Raw genomic sequence first — 13,643 nt, forward strand, 5'->3', positions numbered from 1 at the left:
CCATTTCCTTGTAGCTCACAGCATATAAAAGTGGCATGACTGAGCAAAGCATAGAGGGATATGAATTATTGCAGGCAAGTGGTATTAGTATAGTAAAATTTAACATGATGGTCAGTGAAGATGAGGAGGGACCTCATTGAAACATACCGAATAGTGAAAGGCTTGGATAGTGTGGATGTGGAGAGGATGTTTCCACTAGTGAGAGAGTCTAGGACCAGTGATCATAGCAGATTCAATTAAAGGACGTTCCTTTAGGAAGGAGATGAGGAGGATTTTCTTTAGTCAGAGGGTGGTAAATCTGGAATTATTTGCAACAAAGGGCTGTGGAGGCCACCAATAGATATTTTTAAGGTAGAGATATATAGATTCTTGATTGGTACAGGTGTCAGGAGTTGTGGGGGTGGGCAGGAGAATGGGGTTGAGAGGTAGAGATGGATAAGCCATGATTGAATGGTGGAGTGGACTTGTTGGGCTGAAGAGCCTAATTCTGCTCCTATGACTTATGACCTTATGACCTTATGATCTTAGAACTCTGACTCTATAACAAAAGCATTTACGTTTCAGGAGAATCTTCTGTAAAAGATGAAAACATAATGAATATAGTATCATAATTTCTGAACACTACAAAGACCAACCATGTCATAACCCATAAATCTAGAAAGTGAGTTACGTCATGCTTTGACATTGACCTGTTAAAATACTTTTATCTTAAGGTTTCATCAGCGGTGTTACTCAAGATGTCCATCTAAAACCTATGAAACAGAAGACACAATGGAATGTAAGCCTTGCAATGAGAATTGCACGCAGTGTGATGATACTCAGTGCTATTGGTGTGAAACTGGCTTCTTCTCTTCAGGTAAGCAATGCTCAGATTTGACATTAAACAAGTCACTATGCTTACGTTAATCTTACCAGTGCAAATATATCTATCAATAATTATGACTGGGTCACATTTTCCTGAATGGCCTCTGTTGTCTGCTGCCTCCCACCCACCACAACCCTATTCCTCATATTTCCCATCCACTGTTCCCTCAAGCATATCCTCTCTGGATCTGGAAAGGCAATTTACTTGCCAAAAAGGGTTCTAAGGTCAAATAATGAGGTACTATGATGATCTGAAATTACATAGTAGGCTAAGGGGGATTAAGCCTGACTGGAATCACTGGAGTATGAGGCAGCAGTTTCAACGCTAGCATCACTGTGGTGCGAGGCGTATGGATGTGGAGGAGGAGAGGTAAAAGAAAATTGAATTGGAGGACAAGTTGTATATCTGGGGTCAAGGATGGATGGCTATGGGAGATTGCAGAGGCAAGTTGAAATAATGAGACGTTATAACTCAAAGTATTATAGATTGGAGCTGGAAATCCGCTCATGTCAGAGCAGAGGAGGCGATAAATAGAATAGAATAGAATGACGTTTATTGTCATTTGAACCTAAGTTCAAATGAAATTACATGTCTGCAGTCATACAAACAAGAAAAAAAACCAAGACACACAATGAACACAATTTACATAAACATCCATCACTGTGAATCTCCAAACACCTCCTCACTGTGATGGAAGGCAAAGTCTTGTCTCTCCCCTGTTCTTTATTCTTCTCCCGATGTTAAAGCCCCCGGTGGGCGATGGTAAGTCCCGCGGCTGTTAAAGCCGCGCCGGGCGATGTAAGGACCCGCTCCGGGTTGTTTTTAACCCCGCGATTCGGGCGGGAGAAGTTGCCGTTGCGGGAGCTTTGAAAAGCGGTCTCCCACCAGGGACCCGCGAGCTCCCGATGTTACCGTCCACAGGGCCTGTGGCTGGAGCCTCCGAAGCTCCAAAGTCGTGTCGCAGCCGCTCACCACCACAGCTCTCCACGCTCCGAATTTGGATGGTGAGTCCGCAGGCTCCGCGACTGGAACCCCAGGTCAATTCCGGTTGGAGGCTGCTCCACGGTGCTAGGCCCCAACGACAACGGAGACCCGACAGGGAAAAGTCAGGTCCCCATACAGGGAAGAGATTTAAAAGTTTCCCCCCCTCCCCCGCCCCCCACATATACACAGCTAAAAATAATATATAAACTACAACAAAAACATGCACTTAACAGTACAAAAAGAAAACAAAAAGGCAGACGGTCTGCAGAGGCCGCTGTCGCGAGGCACCGCCACTTCCGAGTAATGAACAGCACTGAGTGCAGAACAGATTTCAACAGGCACATTTATGAAAAATTAACAGAGGCTGTTAACAGAGGCTGGAGCGAATAAGACTGAGATTGGAAAGTATTTGAACAAGTGATTCTAGATAGATAAACGCACACATAATTATTAGAGGAGTGAAGGTAACCATGTACAAATAAAGACTGATCTGTGCCTGGGAATTATGTCACCAATAACGGCATGTAGATAAGGTAGAGGGTCACAAGAATAATTCCTTGCTGGAAAGGAATAAATATAATCACTGCTGGAGATACCGATGGGTTAAATGGTATGAGGGGGTGCTCCATAGAACAAAATGGCAGAAGCATGCTTGAAAAATGATATCATAATCTGAAGAGAGGACAAGTGCTTCCTATCTTTTATTATCAGATGTTTGCATACTTTGAAGAAACATTTATCAACCTATTTACATGTATGTATTCATGATGCGAGATTGGAGACCTTTGTGGAAATATCTCAATTTCTCTCTCTTCTTTCAAACTTATTTAAGTTAATTAGCCAATCATTCAGATTGAAAATATTCCAAATTAAACTCCTTTGAACAGGCTTATTAAATGTTGTCAAATCTGACTCCTACATATATTTTCAAGCAGATTACAACTTTGAATTAAGAATTAAGAATTAAGGTAATTGTACTACTGAGTGCCAAAATAAATATATTCAAATTTTCAGTTGTAAATTTTTAATATTACAGTTTAATCTGGAGAGCAAGTGCATTTGAAAAACATTAATTTATTAACCGAGCTAATATATTTGTATTATTTTAGATTTTAAATGTGTAACCACCTGCACACCTGGTTACTATGGCAACAAAGATAGTGCTACGTGTGACGTTTGCCCTCCTGCATGCAGCACATGCCATGGTCCTGTCCTTAATGAATGTGATTCCTGCAAAGATCCTTTCAAATTTCAAGATGGTATGTGCACCTTACCTTCTTCGGAAGTCTGTGAAGATGGACACTACTGGAATGGTGAGTAACACAAACAACAAGTTGAAGCACTTGTTTAAGCACTTGGTGTGGTGAAGCTTATTAAAATAATCTTTCTGCTGACTGGATAGCATGCAATGGATAGCTTTTCACTGTATCTCAGTACACGTTCTCATGCGCTGCGATGGCAACCAGTTTCGTTCTGATCGGTGGTATATTGTAAATGTTATCGACGTATAAAATCTTTAAAACCGTGCGTGCGCAGATTTCTTCAGTCAGCGCCGTGCAGATTGGTCTCTTCTGTCAGTCAATGCCACGTCCATTCCTGCCCCATCGGCCGAGGTTCAGTGTATGCCCAACGGAGTGCCTGTGGAGACCCTGGTCCAGTCTCTCTCTCCCTCATCAGTCACCCCTCTCCCCCGCCAGCCCTCTACGGCAATGGCGGTCCCGTCTACCCGTCCCCCTGGGTCCGTCTTCGCCGCCATTGTGGTAACTCACCCTCACGGCCTTCTCGGAGGAGATCTTGTCCACCAGCTCATCGAAACTCGTGGTGCCCACCGTGACGAACACAGACTCCACCCCCCCCCCCCTCCGCGGCCCATCCCGGAGTGGGCAGAGGGCGGGAGGGAGAGTCGGGTTGTAGGGTGGCCAAGCAGTTTGCGCGGAGTTTAAGTAACACACACACACACACGCACACGCACACGCACACACACACGATGCAAACTGGTCTGATCGTCAAGTCAACTGGATCTAAACCACAACTAACAATAAATGACCTGTGGAGGAAGGAACTGAAGATGTGGCTTTTCATGGAGGGAGGGAGGGAGTGACTGAGGGGAAAGGAGAGGAATGGAGAGGTGAGGGAGAGATTGGGGAGGGGAGGAGGAGAGGGGAAAGATCCTGGGTTGTGAGGAGGCAGTGTAGGGGGATTGAGGGACAGGAGGGGGAGTGGGGAATAGAGAGAGAGGGCAATGGGGGAGGTCAGGAGGGATAGTGGGGGTGGGGGGATAGGGGGAAGTGATGTGTGGGGAATAGAGGGATAGGAGGGGTATAGGGAGGGGAGAGGAGTTATGGAGGGAGGGAGTGACTGAGGGTAGGGGAAAGGAGGAGTGTGAGCAGGATTGGAGGATAGGGGAAAGAAGAGGGAGGGTGAAGAGGAGGGGGAGGGAGTGCTGGGGGATGAGGGGAAATGAGCCGTGCCCGCGCAGTTGGGGGCTATGCGTGAGTGATGCAATATTGCATTGGGCGATTGGGTTGCATTGGGAACAGGTGAGCGGTGGAATATTGCGTCGGGGACCGGGTTGCGTTGGGGGACCAGGCCTCCCATGTGACAGGGACCCGTCCCACTTAGTCTAGTAGTTTAATAAATATTGTGTGAATACTAAATCATTTATGACTTAACAGGACATTATTTCTTTAAACTGACTTTTTCTTTGCATGCTGTTCTTGTGTGCTTATTGAATTATGTTGGAATATGTCAGATTGTTGGGATGTAGTAAATGCAACAAGATTCATCCAGGGTGCAGTGCAATCAAATGGCAGGATGACCAGAGCACTACAACCAATCATTGACATTGACAGTCCATCTCCCTGCCTGAGATTGAACCAGATTATTTGCATCCTTGGAACCATTAGTATATGACATTATCAATAGGCCTGAGACCTGAAACGTTAACTATTTCTCCTTCCACAGTCGCTGCCTGATTTGCTAGAGGTATCCAGCATTTTCTGTTTTTATTAACATGTGAGACTGGGCATGTTTTCATTCCAGCATTTGCATATCTTTTGCTTAAAATATCTAATTCTTAAACACTTTCTAACTTTATAGCAATCCCTAAAAGCACAATCTAACCTATTATTATAATAAATGAATAAGGTCATGCCAGCTCACCTTGAGTCTGGAGAAGGGTCTCGAACTGAAACAATCACCCATTACTTCTTTCCAGAGATGCTGCCTGTCCCGCTGAGTTACTCCAGTTTTTTGTGTCCAACTCTTTGGGACTATCTTGTTTGGTCATTGCTGCCAAAGTGCATTGGTGTAGACATTAGGAGTGGCGGCGCCTAACGGCAGCGGCTCGACTACAGTCGTCTGTCTTTTTTTTTTTTTTGTCTTGTTAAATGTATGTCTTTGAGTCAGTTTTTATTTATTTTTTTAGCTGTGTATATGTGGGGGGTGGTGGGGGGGGGGCTGTGGGGGAAACCGTTAATCTCTTCCCTGTGCGGGGACCCGACTATTCCCTGTCGGGTCTCGAATGTCGTTGGGCCTAACATCGTGGAGCCGGCGGCGACCTCCGGCCGGGACTAACCTGAGGGCTCCAGTTGCAGAGCCTGCGGAACTGACATCGCGGAGCTGGCCAACTTCGGAGCGGGAAGAGCTGTGGTGGCGTGCGGCTGCGACCCGACTTTTGGAGTTCGGAGGCACCGGCCGCAGACCCGGTGATCGGGAACATCGGGAGCTCGCAGGTCCCTGGTGGGAGACCGCTTTTCCGAGCTCCGCAACGGCGACTTCTCCCGCTGGAATCGCGGGTTTAAGGACATGGAGCCGGGGCCTAACATCGCCCAGCGTGGCTTAAACGGCCTCAGGTCTTACCATCGCCTGCCGAGGGCTTTAACATCAGAGCCCCAGTTCGCCTCGACACTGCAGTTGGACTGCTGGACCACGGGAGAAGGAAGAAAGGGAAGAGATAAAGACTTTGCCTTCCATCACAGTGAGGAGATGTTGGAGACTCACTGTGATGGATGTTAATGTAAACTGTGTTAAGTGTGGGTCTTGGATTGTTTTGTAATGTTAAAAACTGTAGAAATGGAATTTCGTTCAAATTTAGGTTTGAATGACAATAAATAGCATTCTATTCTAGGTGTGGATGGCATTGCCCCTTCCCTCACTGTTTACATCTGTGCAATGGAGACAATAATCTATCTTGTACAAGTGGCAATATTGTTTTTGAATAACATTCATAGTGTGATTGCAATTGAATGAATAGAACAGTCTTATCTTACTGGACTGCAACGATACAAACCTCTGCTCTAATTTTCATTTAGCTGAAGAAAATGACTGTCTTCGCTGCAGTGACCTGTGCAAAACATGCACAGGAGAGGGATGGAATGAATGCACCAGTTGTCCTCCAGGTACTAAACTCCAAGTTTACATCTTTCTGCAAATAAATATTTCATGTTATTTATTTGTAAAGCACCAGTCTACTTCAACAAATTGTTATCAGTAGTTCCTTTCTTTTGGGAGCTTTGCAGAAAGCAATATTTTCTGTTTGCATTTTTGGTTGGTTTATCACATTTGAGCAATGTAGCACTTTCCTATTTTTGGAACCGAATATCGACATTAAGCGCCCCCTAGATCAGGCATATTGTTGATAAATAAAAATCCATTAATGCCTACTGCAGATACATATCCATAATTAGGACTTTACCCATAAAACCCCACCCATCTTAATGAATTGTATAAGTGAAACTATCACCTTATTTTACTAGAGTTTATGGTGTTAGGAGACATTCCCATTAGGAACTGAGCTGAAAGGAATTAATGCACATCGGATACTTTCAACGACAAGAGATATTAAATATTTAATCTGCCTGTCCTCAGGCAAGATAACAGTTTTAGATTAAATCCAACAATCCAAAGGATCATGCCGCATCTCTTTTCTCAAAAAGTCATAAGAAGATGTACTTAGCACAATAGGTATTGTAGGTACCTACAATAGGTACAGATATTGTAGCACAATTAGCAAGTAAAATGTTACATCAAAAACATAAAAGGTAGAAGGCCAGGTGGGAGAGTCCAAGAGGAATATTGGGGATGTGAGAAAGAGTTGTCACCTAGGGTGGGGGCAAGGACTCCATGCCAGATACATAGACCCGGTAGTGGTAGTGGTAGCAATGGTAGAAGAGCTTAGCATTATGGTGACTGGTGAGCTTGGAACTTTTTTGAGCTGTGGACACAGGTTACAAAGATAAGGCCTCTGCTGAGGATAGACTGTTCAGCATTAGAGTGGGAGAGGTCAGGATGAATGGTGAAAACCCACAATTTGATTTGGTCCTGTGGTCAGATGCAGGGTCTGACAAGGGCAGTTAGAGGGACAGGGGCTCGAGAAAGGTACTGTGCCCCTCTAGCTCTCCTAATTGTTTTATTTTAAATCCCTCAAGAGACTAACCTGGTTCCAGTTGCCTATAGCGTCATATTCTTCCATTTTTGTTTCCTGATGAAACTTTCAATATCCTTCGAGGCATAAGAGACTGAAGTGTTGGAATCTTGAGCAAGAAGTAAAGTGCTGGAGTAACTTAATTGGCCCAGACTTCTAAGTTCTTCCAGTTCTTCAATATCCTTTGTCATCCAAGATTTCCTAATTTTGCCAATTTTGTCTTTCACCCTTACTGGAACTTGCTAGCTCTGAACTCTTTTTTGCCTAATAAATTAGATTAAGTTCTAAGTATAATTCATAATTAAATGCATTATTTATTTTGATACTTAGGACTGTATCTTGCAAACAATGCAGTTTGTGTCACGAGCTGTCGAAGTCAGACCTTTGCAAATTCAATTACTGCAAAGTGTGAGCGATGTGAAGAAGGTTGTGAGATCTGTTCAGTAAACAAGACTAACTGCCAGAGATGTATTCCAATACCACAACAGCCTCGTTACCTTTATATGGGGAGGTGTCTAAGTGACTGTCCACAGTAAGTAAATATCAAAACAAACATAGTGGAAATATATTTAGTTGTTTACTGATACAGTAGTAAATCCCCTGAATTATTTAATTTTATTCAGGATATTTTAACAGTCTATACAATGACAACGCCTCGAAAATCTGGTTGTTGTACGTCTCTGAACAGTACGGACAACAGTAAATCTTGAGTTTGGTCTGAGCTTGGTGGGCAATGTTCAATCGTGCCTTTGCTTAAGAAAACATATTCCATCAATCTGCGGACTATTCTTGCTGGTTTTCAGGTTAACACAATTAGGAATTTGGACAGGGGGCATGAAGGACGTAGGTCAAAATAGTATATCCATATGCCTGGGCATATTCACCAAATATAAAGCTGAATGATTACACATATGATTACCTGTGAAACCTGGAGAAGTTCTCGACTGCTTCAAACAAATTTAACACACCCCTAAAAGATGACATCTGAAGACACTTTCAAAGCAGGTGAATGTTTTTTCCTGCAAAATCAATTTGTTTTTTGCTCTGAAGTAGCTGCATCCAATGCATTGTGTAAGAAAATAATTAGTTACAATGCAAGGGCAGTGTTCAACACACTAGTCATAAGTTAAACTACAGCTTCAATCAACACTATTAGTTGTATAATGGCCCTGTCCCACGGTACGAGTTCATTCCAAGAGTTCTCCCGATTTTGCCCTGATTCGAACTTGGAGATTTACGGTAATGGCCGCTCGTCGGTACTCAGGGCTCTCGTGTACATTTTTCAACATGTTGAAAAATCTTCATGAGTCTTCCCGAGCTTACCTGCCGTTAGCGAGTCTTCCCGAGTACCTGCCGTTAGCGTTACGAGTCGCTAAGAGACGTCCCCGAGCTCCGACGTACCCACTACGTTCATTCTCCGTGCTTACCACGAGTTTGATTTTTTTTTAAACTCGGGAGAGCTCTTGGAATGAACTCGTACCGTGGGACAGGGTTATTACTGGAAAATGTATCTATTGCATAAAACATTTTTCATAAGAGTGAGGCAGATAAGAAGGTTGAGGCAAATACAGAAGTGTAAGTGAACAGGTTCAGTAGACAAAGTGTTCAAAAGGGAACTGCAGATGCTCGAATATCGAAGGTACACAAAATTGCTGGGGAAACTCAGCGGGTGCAGCAGCATCTATGGAGCGAAGGAAATAGGCGACGTTTCGGGCCGAAACCCTTCCTCAGACTGATGGGGGGTGGGAGAAAGAAGGAAAAGGGGAGGAGGGGGAGGAGCCCGAGGGCGGGCGGATGGGAGGGTGGGAGGAGACAGCTAGAGGGTTAAGGAAGGGGAGGAGGCAGCAAGGGCTAGCAAAATTGGGAGAATTCAATGTTAATGCCATACGGACGCAAGGTCCCCAGACGGAATATGAGGTGCTGTTCCTCCAATTTCCGCTGTTGCTCACTCTGGCAATGGAGGAGACCCAGGACAGAGAGGTCGGATTGGGAATGGGAGGGGGAGTTGAAGTGCTGAGCCACCGGGAGTTCAGGTAGGTTATTGCGGACTGAGCGGAGGTGTTCGGTGAAACGATCGCCCAACCTACGCTTGGTCTCCCCGATGTAAATCAGCTGACATCTAGAGCAGCGGATGCAGTAGATGAGGTTGGAGGAGATATAGTAGACAGTCTAGGCAGGAGAAGGACAGGGAGCACGGGAAAACTGATGGATTAAACTGCATTTATTTCAATGTGAGACCTGACAGCCTGACAGTAAAGCAGATGAACCCGGGGCACAGATAGGTACATGGTACTGCAATATCATACCTATTACAGATATATGAAGTTCAAAGAAAATTTGGTTTCTGCAGTCATACAACAAGAAAAGAACCAAGGCACACACCAACATAATTTGAATTGAATTGAATTGAATCCTTTATTTGTCATTCAGACCTTTCGGTCTGAACGAAATGTTGTTGCCTGCAGCCATACATGTAATAATAACAACACACAATAAACACAAATTAACAACCACCACAGTGAGTTCACCAAGCACCTCCTCACTGTGATGGAGGCAAAAGTCTTAGAGTTACTGTCTCTTCCCTCCTCTTCTCCCTCTGCGCTGAGGCGATACCCCACCGGGTGATGGTAAGTCAGTCCCGCGGTTCAAGCTCCGCGGCCCGGGGGTGGTCGAAGCTGCCGCCCTCCAGTCCAGTGGACGCAGCTGTTGCCACGGGAGCTCCGAAAAACAGGCACCAGCCTGTGACCTGCGAGCTCCCGACGATGTCATCCACTGGCCCGCGGCCGAGCCCCGGATTCAGGTCGCCGCCGCCTCAGCCACCGGAGCACCGTCTCCGCCCCACACCGGGCCGCCCACACGAGAGCGTCTCAACCCTGCACCGCACTGCCCACACGGGAGCGCCTTCCAGCCGGGAGCCGGGCCGCCCACACGGGAGCGCCTTCCAGCTGGGACCCAGGCCGCCCACACGGGAGCGCCTTCCAGCCGGGAGCCGCGCCGCCCACACAGGAGTGTCTCAGCCCCGCGCCGTCCGCCCTCACCGGAACGCCGAGTCGTGCCGCTGCCGGAACGTTGCCGCAGCCCGAAGACGGCCAGCCTCGCGTTGGTAAGTCCTGGCTGGCTCTACCTCCGGAGCCTCGAGGTCGGTCGCAGGTTGGAGGCTGCCAGCTCCGCCATTAGGCCTCAGCTCAGGCAGGGGAAGAGAAGGGGGATACGACAAAAAAGTCGCATTCCCCCGAAGGGAGAGACAGAAACATTTACACAAACATCCATCACAGTGAATCTCCTCCTCACTGTGATGGAAGGAAAGGTCTTGTCTCTCCCCTGCTCTCCATTTCTTCTCCCGATGTCAAAGCCCCTGGCGGGCGATGGCAAGTCCCACGGCCGTTAAGGCCCCATTCCAGGTCACCCTCAACCCCGCAACTTGGGCGGGAGAAGTTGCCATTGCGGGAGCTCCGAAAAGCGGTCTCCCACCAGGGACCCGCGAGTTCCCGATGTTACCATCCACCGGGCCTGCGGCTGGAGCCTCCAGAAGCTCCGGAGTCGGGCCTCAGCAGCGCGCCACCACAGCTCTCCACGCTCTGAAGCCAGCCAGCCCCACGATGGTGAGTCCGCAGGCTCCGCGACTGGAGCCCCCAGGTCGTTCCGGTTGGAGGCCGCTCCATGGTGCTAGGCCCCAACGACAACGGAGACCCTACAGTGAATAGGTCGGGTCTCCGGTGCAAGGAAGAGATTCCCCCCGCCCCCCCACACATACACAGTTAAAAACAATTAAAAAAAACGCTACAAACTACACTCAACGGGACAAAAAAAAAAAAAAAAGACAGACGGACGGACGGACTGCAGAGGCCACTGCAACGTCGGTCGCGCCGCCCACTTTATGTAGATGCCCAACTAGAGAAGGGGCAAACCGTGATCACCTTTTGTATCTACAGGTAGGTAGTCTGCAATTAAGGTCATTATTAAGCTCCTTATTCACTCTCTTGGTCTCTAGTCTATCACCACTGTTCTTTTCTCCAGAACTCCCTTTTTCCTGCAAAATGAAACACAAAGATTTCTAACTTTTCTGAATTCTAATGAAAATTAACCTAAAAAAGTGACCCTGTAACTTTCTCCATCGATTTGATCGGACATGTTGAGTTTTTTCCAACATTTTCTTTATTTCACAATTCCAACAGATAATTTATTTTGCATTTGATGCTTATTCTAAGTACATTTTGAAGCATGTTCTGAAATACGTTTTAACAAATAATTTTTACAAACTTTAATTTGAGCATTAGAAAAATGTTAGCAAGGGAAGAACATATAATTGATCCAATTTGCCGGATAATGTGATTAGATTATTTTTTGCTTTTTAATTGAGACATCTTGCATACAGTATTCATAAGTTAAATCTTTGAGTACAAGAAGTAATGAATGAAAATATCTTAAGCAGATTAGATAAATGTTCTTGTTGCTATCCATCTTTGAACCATTTTACTTTGCAACTTTTGATCCCTGACCATATCTATGCTCATAGTGTTAAGCCACAATTTCAAGAATGTAATTTTCGGCCAGAAATCCTCAGTGGTTTGTAAGTCTTTCATAGCACTGTAAATTTTCCATCAAATCTTTAATGCTATATCCTTTAACTTAGAACTGTGGACAGCTTGATTGTATTCATGTATTGTATTTTTCTTGACTGGATAGCATACAAACAAATGCTTGTCCCTGTGTCTCAGTGCACACGACAATAATAAACTAAACTAAATTAAATCAATGCTACTACTGTAAAAAAAATGTTTGATCTAACTGAGGTGGGAACTACTGGAGCCACAGACCACCAGGAGCAAACCTGCACAAGATATTACTGCCATTTTGATATGGATCTTGCTGTCTTTACTGCGGCCCTAGAGAAAATGTTGATGTCCTGGTCTGTTGAAGAGTTACAATTTCCTGTTATTTCTGCTGAGCTCCAAGCGCAATAAAGTATCGCGAGAAGCAGGAAGAGCATGTCTGGATTAGTTCCTTGAACGGAATTCCATTTTGTTATGTTTTTCACTGTAAGATATATGTCTAAATTACAATATTTCATTTTTGTTAGAGGACATTTTAAAAGCGCTGGTTATACCTGTGCAAAGTGTGATGATGCCTGTCAACGATGTGAAGTTAGCCCCACAAACTGCCAGTCCTGTGTCAAGCCCTTCATTCTGGAGAACAAAAGTTGTCAAATGAAATGCTCCAGGCAACATTATGCTCATTCAGATGGACTTTGTAAACGCTGCCCAATGAACTGCGAAACGTGTAATGGAAATAGTTGTACAGGTAGGGCTGATTGCATAATCTACATCAGTAAAACAATGTATTTATAGTCTATTTTGATAGAACTATGACGCCAATCTATCTATATAATATTAAAACTGTGTGTGTTTCTGCCTGACTTGTGGGTGCCAGCCTTTGATTCGTTGCTACGCCAACACCAGAAGCAGAAACGCCGAGATTTTTTCCATTTCGGTAGAGATTTCACTTTTCATTCCAAGTATCCACCCCTGATTAAATTTTGTCGTGTTTATGTACACATTTTTAATAAAATCCTTCTCCCCCACCCCCCCCCCCCTCACTCATTTTGTCGCCTCCTGCAGGCCAGCGACCATAACGGCTGCTGGCGCCCGCCTCTCGCCTCAAAGACACCATTTAAAAACAGCCGCACTGCTGAGTGCTGGAATCTTATGTTCGGGAATGGCTTGAGTTGGAGGACCACGTCTCCCGTAGGGGCTACGGATAGGGAACAGCTGCGTTGAGGGAGCAGACTCAACGGGTCTGCACTTGGTCCAGTATACTATTAAAAGTCTCATCTTATTTGTCTGTCTGTCTGTCTGTCTGTGACATCAAGGAACTACGCCAAAACAGTACACAATAGTGTAAACATTTTTTGAGAGAGAGGGAGAGACAGAGACAGACCCCGACCGACCTTCGGCCCAACTTGCCCACACCGCCCAACATGTCCCAGCTATACTAGTCCCACCTGCCTGCGCTTGGTCCATATCCTTCCAAATATGTCCTGTACCTGTTTCTTAAATGTTGGGGTAGTCCCAGCCTCTACTAGCTCCTCTGGCAGCTTGTTCCAGACACCCACCACCCTTCGTGTGAAAAAGTTAACCCTCACATTCCTATGAAATCTTTTCCCTTCACCTTGAACCTGGTCCTCGATTCACCTATTCTAGGCAAGAGACTCTCTATGACTCTCTGACTCTATGTGTTACTTTCAGGTTCATCACAGCCCAGCCCAATTCTGATCCTGGCACTCCATGACAAAGTCAGCTTATTGTACTCCCTCAGTTTGCTGTCTCCTTCCCCCACCCCATCATCATGGCCTTCACTGATGTCTTTTAT

The 13,643-nt window shown here is 45.5% G+C and overlaps 1 protein-coding gene across 2 annotated transcripts in view; it reads left to right on the forward strand.

Annotated features, from left to right (window-relative positions):
* The window catches only part of pcsk5 (proprotein convertase subtilisin/kexin type 5), a 270,823-nt gene that overhangs the window by 236,601 nt on the left and 20,579 nt on the right, over positions 1-13,643 (forward strand). For both annotated transcript variants that reach the window (XM_033017565.1, XM_033017566.1), the window contains exons 26-30: positions 714-856; positions 2,959-3,162; positions 6,163-6,249; positions 7,605-7,806; positions 12,355-12,575. In XM_033017565.1, the coding sequence (XP_032873456.1) occupies positions 714-856; positions 2,959-3,162; positions 6,163-6,249; positions 7,605-7,806; positions 12,355-12,575 (857 nt within the window). The remainder of the gene's footprint in view (positions 1-713; positions 857-2,958; positions 3,163-6,162; positions 6,250-7,604; positions 7,807-12,354; positions 12,576-13,643) is intronic.

The sequence above is a fragment of the Amblyraja radiata genome, chromosome 3 (genome assembly GCF_010909765.2).
Source record: "Amblyraja radiata isolate CabotCenter1 chromosome 3, sAmbRad1.1.pri, whole genome shotgun sequence".
NCBI lineage: Eukaryota > Metazoa > Chordata > Chondrichthyes > Rajiformes > Rajidae > Amblyraja > Amblyraja radiata.